A 17,345-nucleotide genomic window follows, 5' to 3' on the forward strand; every position below is an offset into this window, starting at 1 on the left:
TCCAAACACTGCAACAAGGGAGTAATTTAAGTAAAACCCTGAGAGACTCTTTGCTCCCTCCTACAGCTAAGTCTCTTAGCACAGATGCCTGCACCCACATGGAGCTGTGGGAGAGGATGTAAGCTTTCTGCACATAGCCAACAAGCAGCACAGCTTAGACCTCAGCTCTGCATCTGATTTCCATCTCTTTTCTCCATCCATGTTTGCTGCTGTGAACTCACACGTCCTTGCTCCCAAACTGCCTCTCCTCGTTGTTCCAGATCGGGTGCAGCAGCAAGCTGCTGCAGGGTGAGTTTTGGCTGGTTAAAAAAAGAAAGAAAGGAAAGAAAGGAAAGAAAGGAAAGAAAGGAAAGAAAGGAAAGAAAGGAAAGAAAGGAAAGAAAGGAAAGAAAGGAAAGAAAGGAAAGAAAGGAAAGAAAGGAAAGAAAGGAAAGAAAGGAAAGAAAGGAAAGAAAGAAAGAAAGAAAGAAAGAAAGAAAGAAAGAAAGAAAGAAAGAAAGAAAGAAAGAAAGAAAGAAAGAAAGAAAGAAAGAAAGAAAGAAAGAAAGAAAGAAAGAAAGAGAAAGAAAGAAAGAAAGAAAGAAAAAAAAAAAGAGAGAGAGAGAGAGAGAGATTAAGTTATTCAAGCAGAAAAACAAAGTGCTAAAGGAACACACGAGGTGTGGACAAAAAAAAAGAGCAGACAAGAGCGTCCTTTGGTCACATCTTCCAATGCTTTCTGCCTCAAGAACTGAACCAAACTTGCAGGTCACGAGTTCCTGCCAGGGCTGGATCAGGGGAGCAGAAGGTGTGTCAGCCCTGCTCGCCGCCTTTTTGGTGACCTTATCCCAGGGGTACAGGGCCGGCTTTGGCGTTTTGCCCATTTTTTTCTCGGGGCGTCACCACTGAGAAGGCACTGCGGGAAGAAGCTGCTGCGTAAGCTGCGGGGCAGCCCCAGTCCCTCCTCACAGCGTAGCCCCCACAGACTACGCCGAGCACCACCCCTCATCCCTCCTTTGGGCGGTGGGACAAGGCCGCGGCTCAGCCCCCACGCTCCAGCCCGGACGGCGCCTGCGCACCTGCAGCGGCGACCGCCGGCGGGGCGGGGCAGCGGCGTCGCCATAGCGGGGCTGGCGGCAGCGGTGTGAGTGCGGGCGGCGGGGCGGGCGGGGAGCAGCGGAGGGAACGCGGAGGGAGCGCGGATGGGCTGGGCTGGGCTGGGCACGGGGATCCATCTGTGGGGAGCTGTGGCGGGCGAGTGTCCCCCGGGTTGGGCCGAGCCAGGCCGGGCCGGGCCGGCGCCGCGCAGCCCGCCCCGGACTAAGAGGCCGGGTCGGGTCCGCGCAGGCTGCCTGTGGGCCTGCGGCGTGAAGGGCACCTGCCCGACCCCCGGCTCCGTTCCCTGGAAGAGGCAGGGAAGGGTTGATTCCGATTCTCCTCAGGGAAATGGGGGTAGAATGGTTACGCTGGCAGACAGGTGCTCCTCCAGCTCTCTCTCATAACGTCCATCCTCCCGTTTCCCTAGGTGAAGATTTCTTTCTTCTCAAGGTGTCATTCGGTTTCTGCTGCTTTCCTCTGGTGAGCTGCTCTTAGCTCCCCAGTGGCTGCAGCTGAAACCTTTCTGGCCCCAGGAAGACAGGAGGGGTTAGCCCTCGAGTGGGCAGGCATTGCGTGCTACATCTCTGCCTGGTGATGGAAGCCAGAAAGTTTTTTAATTTTTTTTTTCTTTCTCCCGATTTAATCTGTGACTGCTTACAGTTCCTTTTTCCCTACACTGATCTGCTTTTCATGTGTATTTGAGCCTGTGGTTCTGCCTTTTTCCCATATGTATAAATTTTTTCCTTACCCATTTTTTGTCAATACGCTGTAATCACCTTGAGTTTCATTTTGCCCCCTCACTCCTTCAAGTCAACCTCCAGAACTGTGTCAACATACTACATATGTGTCATGACTGTGTTTGGGTCAACTTCATTGATTGCTTTGCTTTCTCCATTACAATATCAAAAGAGAAAAGTTGTAATGTAATCTGCACCCCAGAAATCACCAATGACTTTTTGAATCGTCAGGACGATGCCATGTGAGTGCTTGTAGATTTCTTGCATTGTTCTTTGCTGTGATTACTTTCCTGATATTGGATCTGGGGAGGTCACTGTTAATTCCCCGGATCTTCCATCTTGTCTTTTTAAACACTGATTTTAAATTGTCTTTGTCCAGTCTTCTGGGAGCTCCTTCAAGATCCAGTATCTAACAAAGTGAACTGCAAATGATTCAGGTTTCGCAGAGAGCTGGTGGGATCTCCATCCTTGGTGGCTTTCAAGATGCAGTTGATTATAGCCCTAAGCAACATGGTGGGTCCCCATAGCTGCTGATGCTTTGAGCAGGGCAGTGGATGAGAGACTCGTTGAAGTTCCTGCCCACCTCAATCACTGCATCTATTTTCTCTGAACTCTGCTTACTTACTCTGTTCCTTCCTAGGCCTTGGTAGCAATGGAGAAAAGGAGATTTCTATGGTTTCATGTTTTAATATTAGCTGTAGATGTCAATGACATACTAAAGGGGAGTGGATGTGTTCCTTCTGAACCACTGGGAAAGTAGTGTGCAGTTTCATAGGCATCCAGCAGCCATGGAAGCTTTTAATGGTCAGTACAAGCAACATCAGAGAGAGGGATTTTGTTGTTAGGTCCAGTTTTACAAGTTATTTGCAGGTGAATCCTGAATTTTTAAATGCAGGGAATCTATGTTGTCCTACTGGAATAAATGTGAGCATTTAACTGCTTGCATTTTCCCTGTGTTAGCTGAGATGGATTTAAGCACTGAAGACAGTAACTGTTATCCTTATTCCAGATGCTGAAAGAGCTGCAGGCATAAATCCTTTTACTTGCCATCAGTAGTCTGTCACTCCCTGTAAATTCTTTTATCAGGCTGCTGGTGGCAGTGACTTAATGCTTGGACTATCATGCCCAACTCTCTGATCACAGATCTAAACCTACTAACAATTTACTGTTTAACTAATGCTCTAGTCAGATGTACTTCTGTAAGTCCCTTGTCAAGTAGCCATTTTGCTCTTAGATCCTTTCAACTGCTTTAGAAAATAAAACATATCTCTTTTTTTTTTCTGTAGGATATAGGAGTGATGTGGGAACCACCTGTTCTGTGTGAAGGACAAGAAATAAAATATTTCATAAAGGGAAGAAACAAAACATCCAATAAATGGAAACCATGAAGATATCAAAGCGGTTCTTTGCTTTTGGGATTTTGGCATGCATAGCTATTTATGTTGCATATATAAAATGGCACTTGGATTCCAAACCAGTCATGGGAGCAACCCTTGCTGAAAGCAGGGGAGAGAAACTGAACCATCAGGCACTGACTGCAGATCTCTCAGTCTTTTATGGAATTATGTTTGATGCAGGAAGCACAGGAACTCGCATCCATATTTTTAAATTTACCCAGCAGCCAAAAGGTGTGACTCACTTATTGCACAATAATATTAATTCTCCCATAACCTATGGAACAGATTAATTATTTTTTAGGGATTATTTTAACAAGTTTGCTTCAACTCTAGGGAGCCATCAGGAAGTATGTAATGATTCAGGCATGTGGGTCTGGATGAAATTGGGAAAACAAGAAAATTCTCTCATTTCAGAGTGTGAACTGAATAGCAGCTCTGTCTTTAGAACAATGCTATGCAGAAGAGCAGTTTTTTCATAACATTGCTTGGTGGAAGAGAGGATTATAAATTCAAACTGCCTTATTCCTCCAAATTTTTGCCATGAATTTGTTGGCTGTTTCCAGTTCCCAGCAGTGAGCTGCTCCTCTCTGCATTGTCTGGTTTAGTACATCCTTGGCTTCAGTGTTGGATTTAAATAGCAAGACTTCACTTTTTGATTCAAATTGCTGTATATTGCATTTGGACAGAAAGGATTGCTGAGGACTGAGAGGTTTACAAAAAGAGTTTTTCTTCTCTAGTTTTTCTTTGCAGTCACAAGCTTCATGTGTTTAGGTGCTGACAGCTTTTATTTGTGAAACTCTTAAAGATGAAAGAAACCACGTAAATGCTGTTAGCAGGTGATCTGGGGATGCTTTTAAGGATTAGCAGAGTGGTGTATGGTGTGGTTGGCCTGTGGGGAGCATCCTAGGTTTGCAGAAAGGGCTAGTGTAGGGCTTAGCCACCAAAGATGTTAAACATCAGTCCATGGATTTCCTTCTTTCACTGTATTCCTGAATTTTTGCCTTTTGCTGCTTCTCTTTAAACACAATTTCAGGATATATTGCAGGAAACTTTATGAAATGTAGTTGGGCACAGGAGGAGGATGTTGTCAAGCTTCTGTTGTCTTGCCTGCAAGTTAATACAATTGTCTATATTGCAGGTTTCCAGAATATTTAGGTCTTGCTCCCACTGCTGCCATTGAAAATAGTAGTAAAGCTTCCACTCAATTCTGCTGGAGTCAAGTTTAGCCAGAACAGAGCTAAACTGCATCTTCACCAGTACAGTTTGGAAAGCTTCATGTAGCAGGTGTAAGGACTCAGAGATAACTTGAACCCATCTGGTGTTTGCCTGATGTGTGTGATAAATATGTGCACAGGGGACACTGGCACTTGGAAAAGAGTCATGACTTAAAAATGTTTTTCTTGGGAGTTAGTTCCATAGCAAGGACAGTAATTAAAAGTAGGGTGGGTGTTCACAGTTCACCAGACACAGGCTTCTGTTGACTTCCATGAACATATAATATGGTAATTTGTAAAATGTTCTTCTTTTTGTGTATGCACAATTATTTCTACCATTACTAAATTTTGGATTACTGCTTTTGCACAGAGACTCCCAGATTAACCCATGAGACATTTAAAGCACTGAAGCCAGGTCTGTCTGCATATGCTGATGATGTCGAAAAGGTAATTTTGTTTGCTGTAAAAGTATGTGCCCCAAAACCTTCTTTACATGATATGCTGTGCAAATCACATCTTGCTGTGGTACAATATGCTGAACTGTCTCCGTGCCTTCAAATGATACAAACCCACAGCATAAGTAGGTCAACATGCAAAGGAGTAAGGAACAGATACAACTGGTTCCACTTGCTGAAGGTGTTGATTAAGCACAGTGGGTGTTTATTTTTTTTCTCCCTTAAGAATTTCAGTACACTCAAGAAAATGATGAAAGAGCTGTGCTGGCTTGTGGCAGAGCCTTCTCTAGAAGTGACCACAATTGGATTCTCAGGAAGATTGACAGAAAAACAGACCAAGTACTAAGTGACTTCTCTCCTGTCTGCCTTACCTTTGGGCTTGCAGGGATCTAGAGACTTCCCGAGTCTGATTTACACCCAGCTCATGGTGTTCTACTGGCTCCAAAGGCCTGTTTTTTTCCCCCCAAGGATTTGTCATACTGCCTTTAGAATCTTTTGTAGCCAGAACATTCAGTGGCAGAGAATTCTCTGTCACTGTTGGAAAAAGTGATTCTTTATATTTGCTTTTGACCTGTTGCTGGATAATCTCCAATATACCTACTAGGTCTCAAGCTGTAGAAGACAGTGAGTTCTTCACCTTCTCCTACCCCCCTGTGATATCCACTTGCCTCTGTTCCACATTTACAGTGAATCATACCTCTGATCATCCTCTTGCCTGTCAGAGAACTGCAAATTTAAACAGCTTGTAAGAAGCCTTTTGTGGTTTTTGCTCACAGAGTGGCCAGGGAATAAAAGATCTCCTGGAGGTGGCAAAGAAGGAAGTTCCTGTCGAGCTGTGGAAGTTTACTCCTCTGGTCCTGAAAGCCACAGCTGGCCTACGTTTGCTGCCAGGAGAGAAAGCTCAGAAGTTGCTGGATAAGGTACTATTTCTTGTCTTTTGGTTTGTGTTCCAGAAATTTTATAGCAAAATTTTGTCCCTTCTGTGTAAGGTGCATACTCCTCACGCAGTGCAGAGCCACCTAATCTCAAATGGGGTTGGAGGGAAAAATTGCTTGAGTACAGGCACAAAGAAATGATGACAGCTCCAAATAAGCCTGGAGATGACATATAAATAACAAATGTAATGAGATACTTCAGACAGTCACCAGAGGCTTTTTCTTACTGGGCATTTGTTGGTTTTGACTGGGATACTCCTATTTTGAGAAAAGCTCTCAGCTATTTGATCGGTGATGTTATCAGCCTGTTGCTGCCAGGTTGCTCCTTGATATTCATTGGAACTAATGTAAATTGTATTTATAGGTATGTAAAATGTGTTTCATATTTTAAAATACCATAAAATCAAACCAGTTATGTTCTAGACTTCATGGCTGCAGGAAAAGTTTAAGTGTGCACTATGTGTATTCTTTTCCTAAGCAATAATTGGAAGGAAGAAACGTGGCATAGTGAAAAGCAATGTCTGTATTGTACTCTGCTGTCTGCAAGCTGCCCTGTAGTTTTCCCCACTGAATTTCAGGTTGAACTGCTGCAGGGTGTTACTTGAGAGGACTCTGGAAACCAAGGGCTTTGCTGCCTCATGTAGAATGCAGCGTAGAGGACCTCTAGCAGCCAGTGTGTTCCTGTTAATAATGCTGTTCCCTGGGACATTCCTGAAAGCCTGGGTGTCCAACTCCTGCCTCTCCTGTGCAGATACAATAACCTGTGGGTCACCAGTTGCAGCAAAGGAAATTGAGTTCCATTTCCATGTCCATGTCTTGTTAATGGCATTTCTGAGCCGCCTTCATACTTAAAAACCCACACATCCATCACTGCCTCTGCAACCAACTGCAGAGCAGCGTGTAAATTGCTGACCTTTTATAGCAGAGTGCAGGCTGATGCTTGTTGAACTTCAAAGTGGTAAGCAGCAGTCAGGATCTTGTCCAAGAAGAAAACCGGTTGTGTAAAACTGGAGTGGTTGTTTTTTGGTTTTTTTTTCTAGTTGCTTTCCAGCTGAAAAAATTTACCTGAGTGTAGCTTTCATTTGAACTACAGGTGAAGGAGATTTTTCAGGCCTCTCCCTTCTTTGTGAGGGACAACTGCGTGTCCATAATGAATGGAACAGATGAAGGTAGGCTGACTTGTGAAGACCCTTTCTGCAACCCTGGAGATGCCTGCTGACACTCGCTGTAGTGGGAACCCACAAGTGGTGGGTTTGACAGTTTTTACACAGCCTCAGTTCATGCCTGCCAAAAAGATTTTGTGCTATGTTTTCCAATTTAAAGTCCTGAACTCTGTCCTGATTTTCAAAGCTCTGAGAGCTGGGCAGTTCCTGTGGGATCACCAGGAAGCCACTGTGCAGTCAGCACTTACGGAAAGGTTGCTGAATATCTGCTTGTTGAGATGGGGCTCAGTAACTAGTTTTGCACACTTTGCTCTTGACAACTCACCAGAGCTTTCTGGAAGTATTAGGTCATCATGCTAAATATAATTGGTCTAACGAATGTGACTGTGAGCTGAATTTGAAAAAATGCTATATAGAGAAGAAAATGCAAACTGAAGTAAGTTGATGCTCATCAAAAATGCTGAGGACAGAACCAGAATCAGTCTTGATTTAAACTGATTTGAAGAAACATGTCTAAAGTCTAAGTAACTGAGCTCTGAGGTGTTTTTTGTATCTGCTTAGAAACCGAACTTTAAAATAGCTGGAGCTATTTATGAGTTTCTTTTTTACTCCTTAGTGGATGAAAGACATTGTAATTCTTTTTGTTTTGTTTTAAAATCATTAATAGCAGGGACAGCCTCAGTTCAGCCAAGGGTTGACCTGGGCCATGTTCCCTAGCATGCCTTGAGTTTTAACCATATGGGTAAATGTTTGAATTTGTTATCATAAGGCCCACTAATTTATCTAATTCATGGAGAAAAAGTCTCTAGTATAAGAAAAGGACAGTAACAGCTCAGCTCACAAAAATGCTTAGAGTAAAACAAGAAAAACACTGAAAAGATGAAAACACTTAGTATTCAAAAGGAAATGCAAGTGCCTGACATCAAACAAAAGCCTACCAGTGGATATTTTCCTAGAAAATGAGCAATGTGAGTGTCAGTCATTTCCTTGTTTTTTAACTAAGGACTGAAGCCTTTGTGACTTCTTACTTTGGGTTCTGACCTGTGAAATCCAGAGTTCTCTAGGCATTTCATGTATGGGGCTTCTCTTCCAAATACTGTATAAGTAATATAAGTATTATATATATAAGTATATATACTCTGGTATAGGTGATTCTCTTTGTTCAAGACATCTAATACTGTTTTTTAACAGTTGTTCAGAGTTGTGTAAACACTTTCCTTGGGGCAGTGTAGGTCAGGGGAGCTCAGCAGAGCCTTCTTGATGGTCCTTGCCTAGCTCTCAGTTAGACATCCTGTGGAGACTTTGTATTAGAAGTTGTCCCCCATTTGTGAAAGGGGGACATGGGAGCCTGTGGCAGATGGTCTCTGGTGTCTGTTGTTGGATGACTAGCTCTGGTTTACAGATTATTTTGTTTAGATAGTGCAGTTAAACTGTATGAGAAAACTTAAAAGTGCTTTTTAAGATCCTAAAGCAGAAAGACCTTGTAATGTGCCTTATCTTATTTGTTACTGTTGTTTAATAACATGAAATGGTACGATCTAACAGTGCATATTCTAAATATTTTCCTCATTAGGTATTTCAGCCTGGATCACAATAAATTTTTTAACAGGTATGTGTACATGAGCATGTGCATAAAGATAAGACTGATGCTCTGAAATTCATGCTGTTTTCTGCATGGCTTTTGCACATTCATTGGGGGGAGGGGGAAAAAGAAGGATCTGAGAATAAGTCAGCAATTGTTTTTGGCCTGGCCTACTTAAGTCATTAGGATTTTGGCCATTTACTTGACAGAGTGAGGAGCTGAATCACTTTTCCTAGATGTTCAATGTAGTCTTTCTTTCAGTTCCCTGCAGAGTACCAGAGCATTTAAGTTCTTTTTAGAGTCTGCCATTAGTTCTGACTGAATTTTTTATATGGGTTGTATAGCTATGCTTGGCCCCTGCACAGAATGAAAAGTGCTATGTGACTTCTTTACAGATTTGTAACACAGAAATACCACAACTGTTTACACTGCTGAGTTTTCTAACTCAGGGTAGCTGAAGAGTAAAGAAAAAGCTACCCCGAAGCCCTTCCTGACAATAAATAAAGCCATCTGTCTCCTGACTACTCAGCTCAACACGCGCTGTATGTGGAGCAATATGACAAGTTCTCTGTAGCTTTTTATGCTCACAGGAAGTTTCAGGTCAGAGATCTTCAGTTATTGGCTACCATGAGATATACCAAGGTACTTGGCACAAACTATTCCTGTCAGGGAGGTGTATGTGAAGGATCATGCTGAGAAGAACTGGATTTACATAAGAAGAGAGGTCTGGACTGGCAGGAGGAAGAATTCCAAGAGAGGAGTCTCTTCAGCCAGCTCTTTTCAGTCTGCCATCCCCTTGGCCATAGGAATCTGCAAAATATCACTAAGGGACCAGAAGAAGTGGCCAAGAAAACCACATTCCTCTGTGTTACAAAGTGGTTACCCAAGAAGAATTTGCAAAAGGCTCCTGAAAAATGTTTAGGAACTCAGTAACCAAAGCTGCTGTAATTAGGGCATGAGCAGGCACCAGAGAAATAAGCGAAACTGTCACTTGAAGATTTTTGGGTCACCCTGGTAAATCCAAAATAGATGACAGTATAGTTTAGTGATGGCAGGAAGCTGACACAAAGAGCTAGATTGTTATCTTACTTTACCACTGTACTTCTGGTTTGTTCCATACCCAGTTTTTCACAGCACCCACCATGGCTTTCTCTGTATTGTCACACATTTCAGGTAACCTAGATGATCCACAGAAGAAAACTGTAGGGATGCTGGATTTGGGTGGTGGATCAACACAGATCACCTTCCTTCCACGCACCAAGGTAATGTGAACGTGCACAGTGTTGGGAAATGGTGGTGCAGAAGTCAGTAACTGTTCAGATTTGTTTCTCTTGGAATCAGACCAAGAGCTTGTCAGTGTGATGTTCTTCTGACAGAAAACCCAGGTTACTTGGTCACATCTGCCTTGTTCCAGTCAGTCCTGGAGGCATTAACAACTCCTAGTCATTCCTCTTACTCCAGCCCCATGGGTCAGTGGTGCACATGATGAACCTGCCAGGGCTGCTTTCCCTGCATGTGAGAGTCTTAATGCTTGACTCTCAGTTTGTTCTGTTTATACTGAGGAACTCAAAGACAATGCTATCAATGAATTAAAGTCCAATATTTGGCTTATATTGAATAGGAGGAATACAGTAAGGTGCTTTGTCAGTCCTTGTTGCTGGTTTTCCTGAGTTCACTCCATTGCAAATTAATGGTTTCTATGGAGCAGCTGGTATTATGTAGTAAAAAAAACTCATGCTGATGTTTGTCATTTCAGCTTCCTCTCCTGGCATTTTGATAGGTGTTCTGTGAGCTGGAAGCCCTGGAGATACGGAGTCATAAGGCTCTGGCCTGGGTAGAGTTCATAGTTAAGCTGCAGAAAAGCAAAGGGTGTTGTTTGGGTGTTGCATCTAGTGTCCCAGTCTGGGATAATCAAGACATTGGGCTTTTACAGCAGAATGACAGGGAATGTGAGGAGCCCAGGAGGTGGAGATGGGAGACTTTAGAGATGGTATTACAGTAAGATGAACATGAACAGCATCACGGCCTGAGCTTTGCTACCCACAAATGTCCTTGCTGTGCTGGTGCACTCCGTGAAGAGGCTGCAAAATGCTTCAGATAATTACCCTTTTATTTCTTCAGACCACAGGCTGGTCCTTGCTCTGTTCCTTGGCAAGCAGAGTGCTGTGCTTTTCCTCTGGTTTGTAGGAGTTCACAGTTGAATTCAGTTGAGTAGGAAGGTAATGTGTGCCTGGCTTTCACAGTATTTTGCACACAGGTCTCCCTAGTAGGGATCATGTGAAGAGTCAGTTGTTGTAATCTCTTGACAAAAGCAGTTATAAGGTGGAATAGGGATTCCTTTTTAATTAAAATATTTTTTTTCTACACTAGTTTGGTGTGGATACAAACAAAAATGTAACCACTTTAGACTGTCATGTCAAGACACTATTTTAGGTCCAGGTTTTGCAGTTCTCTTGTGTATCAGCAGACAAATTAAAAAAACTTGCAAAATCATCATTTCTCTCTGAACTGTGCTAGGTTTGTTTCACTTTTTTTTCCTAAAGATATGTTGTTGTTGTTTGCCGCTGCTGGCAGAAACCTTGCAGTGACATCTTTTTCTTCCTCCAGGTGACTCTCCAGACATCACCAGTTGGACACACAACTTCATTTCAGATGTTTAACAACACTTACAAGCTATATTCATACAGGTTAGTTGTGGGAGAGTATATGGTACAGATAGAAACTTTCTGTGAAGCCAGTGAGATCTAGGTGTTCTGCTGATGTGGGGTCCTTACAGATGAATATTGGGAAGAAGTGGAGAAAACTGAATCACATCATTGTGGTGGATTAACCTTGACTGCCCACCAAGCCACTCTTATCACTCCTTCCATCAACAGGACAGGGGAAAGAAAATATGACAAAAAGCTCATGGGTTAAGGTAGAGATGGGAAGGTCACTTACCAGTTACCATCATGGGCAAAATAGATTCGACTTAGAGAAATTAATTTAATTTATTGCCAGTTAAACAGTAGGATAAGAGAAATAAGAACAAAATGAATAACACCTTCCCCAACCTTTCCCTCCTTCCCAGGCTTAACTTCCAGTTCTACCTCTTCACTACCATGTGGCACAGGAGGATGGAGAATGGGGGTTGCAGTTGGTTCACAGAGCTTTGTCTCTGCCATTCCTTCCTCCTTGGTCTTGCCCTGCTCCCAGTGTTAAGGGCAGAGGGAGGCAGCTTCTTGCCACTTAAGTTTGCTGTGGGCTGTGTTTGGGCTCAGAAAGAGTCAATTCTGTATGCTGGAGTCTGTGCTGCCTTTGAGGAGGGTGGGAGAAAGGTTAGGGAAATGCCTTCAGCATTCCCAGGTCTTTAGGAGGCAGATTAACATTGACAGCTATTGCCTCTGCTTTTCCCAAGAGAGGATGTCCTTCTAGGTAAGGGTGCTATGGGAGCAAGTTGTCACAATGTGCCTCTTATGTTCCCAAGAGCATCAGCTGTTGAGTTGAGCCATTTTGCTGGGACCACGTAGAGGAGACTGGCATGTCCCAGCCAAGTTGTCAGTGGAGTATCAGAGGAAGGATGTTTGTTGTTCACAGATGCTTTTATCCCTTTGTAGTTACCTGGGACTCGGGCTGATGTCAGCAAGGCTCGCCATTTTAGGAGGAGTTGAGGGAAAACCCTGTAAGTTATGGGCACTCCTCAAGTCTTGTCTCTGAGCGTAGGGTACGTAGCCCTGTTGTAGGGGATGTTGTTTGTCCCCTTCCCACTGGGCTCAAGGTTCCTGAGTGGTATATGGACTCCTGTCACCGTGGCTGGATGCATTTGAAATGAATGCACAGAGTGACACTGCTAGATCCCAGGAGACCTGGGTTCTTGCCAGCCCTGGGGGTGGGGGCATGGAACATCTGAGCCATAACTGGGGCTTGGAGGTGCCTTGCTGAGTCTGTGGGATGGTACGGAGCAGGGCTGGGGTTGAGGGATCTGAAATTAACTCCTGTTTCTCCCTAATGTGGCTCTGTTTTACTTCTGCAGTAGGAGAAGGGGAGGAATTGATCAGCCCTTGTTTACCACCCGGCTTCAAATCTGAGTGGCAGCATGCTGAGATAGTGTACAAAATTAAAGGACAGAAGGCAGGTATAGTGATTTATCACTCTTCCTGTCTGGTCCAGCATGCTATTATCAGAGTAAATGATACACTGTCAGCTTCTTGCTAAATACACTACATTCTATGTTTACTGTTCTGTCTGGCTCCTCCTGATGTGCTGTTAAAGAGGTTGTGCAGCTCTTTCCTCTTGTGCCATGGTGTCTCTGTCCAGTCAGTAAAGCTGCTAGTAGTAATGCAGGTGGAGTTTAGCAGTTCCTGAAAAGGTATTTCAGAGTCATTCTGCCTCAAATGGTGTTGTCCATCTCTAGTCTGTTGCATACTTAGTCCCAACCTGACGATGATAACTGAAAAAAGATGCAGATTTCAAATCCCTGTGAGGACTTGGGAAATGCTCTTGTGAAAAAAGAAGCCTGTTTCTTGGCAGATCCTAAATAAAGTGTATGCATATTTCACTCTTTGCCTATAATATGCTGTACTTCTTTGCCTTCTTTTAGGTGAGCCTCTGTATGAGTCTTGTTCTAACAAAGTGGCAAAGATGCTTTACAAAAAAGTGCATAAAGCTGAGGAAGTGAAAGACTTGGATTTTTATACTTTCTCCTACTACTATGACCGTGCAGCAGAGGTTGGTCTTATAGGTATGTTTGCTTCTGTTTTCATTTAATTTTAAATGACAAGTTGGGGAAGAAATGGTAACACACACATCACTGTGCTTTACTAAGCTGTCATGGAGCTTAGTCTTTAGTTATTCTGTTGTGCAATACTGGTTTCTACTGGATATTGAATGCTATTTCATTTCTATAGAGAAGGGACAGGGGCTGTGAAGTAGGACCTGCAGCTTCTGGTGATGGCTTTTAAACAAACTGTCTGCATTTCAAAAATTGCTTTTGTCTGTTGAACTCTACAGAATAGAAAAAAGCCCTCAAATTCTTGGGCTGTAAAGCAGCAAAGTGGTCTCGGACTGTGTGTTTTGCTTCACTGACCTTATTAAGTGAAAATTTTCAGATAATTCCACATGTATTCAGAATGCATCTCACCTCTTTTCCAGGGGTATGCTGATCTATGTGAGGCTGTCATATGCAGTAGTAGAAAGCAGCTGATGACATTCAAGGCAGATTTGGGCAAACATTACCCATCTCCTCAGTCACTTTGTTTTACAAATAACTTCAGATTTAATATGTTGTGGAGGACCACTGCCCTGTTGGATCTGGAGAATGGTGTTAACTGTGTTCAGGTGTTACAGGGCAGAGCAGTCAGTTTCTTTCAACTGTTTCTTTAGGAAACCAGGCTAAAGTTCTTCAAAAACTGAGGCTTTTCAGTCCATATTAAGAATCATTTAAAGGTTCTTTTACCTATAAAACAAGTGAGAGTTTTACTGATTTCAGTGACTCTAGGTTTGATTTCCAAAAGACCTTTATGACTTGAATTTACAATTGCCTTTATACAAAAACTATGAAAGACCACGTTCTCGTTTCTTTTAGATAAAGAAAATGGAGGAAGCTTAACTGTTGCTGACTTTGAAACTGCAGCTAAATACAGTGAGTAAAATGCCATTAGTAATTGTGTTTAAATTCATACCAAGATGGCAAATACATGACATGCTAAGACGGCTGAGTTTTTAAGTAAATATTGAGCATCTCTCTTGAGCATCTCTGTCCATACCGTCTCACCAAAATTACTGATTATTTCTGAAAATCCCAACTGTTTCTATATTAATTCTTGCTTTTGTACACGTCTTGCAATACTTTCAAGACTCTCTCAAGAATCACTAATAAACTTGCCAGTTAACAATTGTCCTGGAATCATGCTTTCAAAAGAGATGTGAAGGTTCTCATCCTGTTAACATAACCTGGTCTGATGTGGTTTAATTTTTCTTTTTGTCTCAAGATTTGTTCATATGCTTGGTTGATAACAGGAAAAGCAAGAAAATAGGTTCATAGTTTTTCACTTCATCAGCTGCAGATAGAACTGTCACTAAGGAATTACAAATGTTAATGTTATTTTCTTAATACCACAAACTCAGGCTTTGATCAAACTGACATGGGGTAAACTTTGAGTGACTGTACAATCCTTGTAGTTTTGATTTCTGGACTACCAGTTGCATAATTCATACTAAGAAAGAAAGTGAAGTTTACTTTGTTATTTTCCTCATCCTCCTCCTCAATTTCCTCCTCTTTTTCTTTTTTGTTTCCTTTGCTTTTGTCAACATCTGTTAAGTGCTTATCCTCTGGAGACATAACACATTTAAGATTGCTGAGATTTTTAAAGGCTTGAAGTACACAGAAGAAAAGTTGGAGGCACTTTTCATCCTTTCTCCGAGAGAAACAAGAAACTCAGTTGTCTTAGGGGAGTGACAGAATGCCTTGAACTTCTTTCCAGTGTGTGAAAGCTTTCCTACTTCTGCTAACTGTGCATGTCATTTCAACCCCATGGTAACAGATTCCATCACTGCACAACTGAACTGACAAGAGGTGTTTCATGGATTCATTTGAGGTTTTTCAAAGCTGGGCTGAGCACTAAGTGCACATTCACTGTTTTCTTTTTTCTTAGTATGCAAGACCATGGAAATCAGCCCTGGAAGTAGCCCCTTTCTCTGCATGGATCTCACATACATCACCTTCCTCCTGCAGGAACTGGGCTTCCCAAAGAGCCAAGTCTTTAAGGTAAGGCATAAAGTAGATCTCTGGGGAGAGCAGTCAGGAGGAGGGGGCCAGGGCAGGAGGAGGGTGCTGAGGCAGTAGTCATCATGCCAGTAGCTCAGTCCTTGACTTGCCTTCTTGCTACAATACATGCTTTGTGATTGAGGGTGGAGGGACACTGTCCCCCTGATGGTGATTAACTGGTTGTTAACCTTCAGCATTATATTCACCTCCTATATTTCTTTGTGCAAGGTATTGTGGTTTAACTTGGTTTTTTGTTTGTTTTTTTCTGGTTTGTTTTTGTTCCGTTTTTTTCCAGCTTGCCCGGAAAATTGACAATGTTGAAACAAGCTGGGCATTGGGAGCCACTTTTCATTACATTGACTCACTCAATAGAATGCAGTACTAAAGCTCCTTGAAGGTGACTTTCAGGAAAATCTTTGGGTTTTGGAAGCTAAACACAGGAGAACTTGTTGAGGGGCCTGGTTTTGGCTTCCAGAGTCCTCTGGGAAGTTATAAACTAGGCACCTTTCCTCCCTCCCCTTGATCACTAGCTGTTTTTTACAGTGCAGAGTGCAGTATCTAAAGGGCAAGCCTTGATTTGACAGCAACTGGCTCAACATGATGTAAAACTTGGAAATTCTTGAAGGAAAACCAGGACTCTGCAGGACATCTATGATCTCTATGAGAAAATCCCTTTTGTTTTTGGAATACGCCTGTTACGATGTGCTTATACTGTGGTGAAGTTGCTGTAGGAAAAGGTCACTCCAGAAGAAATTCTTTACTGTCCTGATTTCAGGGTGTTTTTCCTGCTTGTTAGCAGTTCTCAGTGATTATTTTTATTTTACTACTTCTGTGTTTGAAAGTGAACTTCTGCATGTGCGTGCAAAGACAGCACATTTACACACGTGCTGCTGGCAGGCAGTGGCTTTGGTATGTACTATGGGAGTCTCAGCTCTGCTTTCCACTTGCTGAAGTAGGAAAGCTCAGGAGCAGTTTGGAAACTGGATATGGACTTACAGGCATGACTCAGAGCCTCTATACCCTGTAGGGTTAAAGCCTACAGCCTAATGTTGGTTCCCTGGCTGTTGAGATGGGTGGTGGAAGACAACATCAGATTTGCTGGATGAACAAGACCTGGGAGCTGGGTACAAGGCTAATGATGGATTTGGCAGTTCTAGAGTTGGTCAGGGCAAGACTTATGAACAAGAGGCAGCCACAGAAATAAATATCAAGTATGGTTGTGGGACCTCATAGACATTTGTGCCTCTGCAAGGTTGATGCAGAGCCCGAGATGAAAGTATTTACATTGTAATTTGGGTGCTGCTGCCTGCAGACACACCTCACTGTGATAAGTGAATGTATTGTGGTTGCACTGAGCCCTGGCAGGGTACCTGCAACATTCCACTCAGATCTTGGAAGCAATGGGAGCTGAAGTGGACATGTTGCACTATTTGTAATCTAACTGTGGAATTGTGTTGTATTTGTATGGATGTTTAGAGCAGACCTGAGTGGTCTTTTTGGGGTGCAAAAGAGCCCAGTCTACCTGAGAGCCAGCAGTGTGTGCCCCAGCTTGTGGGCTCATGGCCACAGACTCCTCCTTGGGGCAGTGTGGCATGGTGTGGCAGTCTGCAGCTGAGTGTACAGGGGACACTGAGCCCCATTGTACTGGCAATAAAACTCCCAATTTAAAACGAAAACGTGGTGGTTGTGGTGGTGTGGCTTTTAGTGGCAGAGGCTGCAGGGTGGGTGGGTTGAGAAATGAGTGGCCCAACACCATCCCCCCTTCTGCAAGTTGTCCAGGTCTATACATGCCACCTCTGTCCCTTCATGCCACCTCTGTCCCTTCATGCCATCTCTGTACCTTCATGCCATTCCCGTCCCCTCATAACACCACAGCCCCAGAAGCCATCTTATCCCCACAAGCTATACCCCTCCCCACACCTCATTTCAGCCCCCTATGTTGTTCTGGTCGCCTCACCCCATCCCGGCCCCCTGCGGCCATCCCCTCACGCATTCCCGGCCCCCCATACCATCCCCAACCCCGTCAGCCCTCCTTCCACG

The 17,345-nt window shown here is 43.3% G+C and overlaps 1 protein-coding gene across 4 annotated transcripts; it reads left to right on the plus strand.

Annotated features, from left to right (window-relative positions):
* The first annotated feature begins 991 nt into the window (after positions 1 to 991).
* On the plus strand, positions 992 to 16,981 carry ENTPD6 (ectonucleoside triphosphate diphosphohydrolase 6). Of its 4 annotated transcripts, none has more exons than XM_071739954.1 (15): positions 992 to 1,123; positions 3,101 to 3,442; positions 4,796 to 4,872; positions 5,657 to 5,800; positions 6,909 to 6,984; positions 8,552 to 8,587; positions 9,734 to 9,822; positions 11,168 to 11,247; positions 12,157 to 12,221; positions 12,573 to 12,674; positions 13,140 to 13,280; positions 14,124 to 14,180; positions 15,193 to 15,305; positions 15,601 to 15,702; positions 15,854 to 16,074. In XM_071739954.1, the coding sequence occupies exons 2-14, from the start codon at positions 3,190 to 3,192 to the stop codon at positions 15,688 to 15,690; spliced, it is 1,323 nt and encodes a 440-aa protein (XP_071596055.1). In that variant the 5' UTR covers positions 992 to 1,123; positions 3,101 to 3,189; the 3' UTR covers positions 15,691 to 15,702; positions 15,854 to 16,074. The 4 variants fall into 4 exon arrangements, with proteins under 4 accessions (XP_071596055.1, XP_071596054.1, XP_071596056.1 ...); XM_071739956.1 differs by adding an exon at positions 1,888 to 2,056 and having other exon boundaries at positions 1,071 to 1,123; positions 15,601 to 16,981; XM_071739953.1 differs by having other exon boundaries at positions 15,601 to 16,981.
* The last annotated feature ends 364 nt before the right edge of the window (positions 16,982 to 17,345 follow it).

The sequence above is a fragment of the Heliangelus exortis genome, chromosome 3 (assembly GCF_036169615.1).
Source record: "Heliangelus exortis chromosome 3, bHelExo1.hap1, whole genome shotgun sequence".
NCBI classification, from domain to species: Eukaryota; Metazoa; Chordata; class Aves; order Apodiformes; family Trochilidae; genus Heliangelus; species Heliangelus exortis.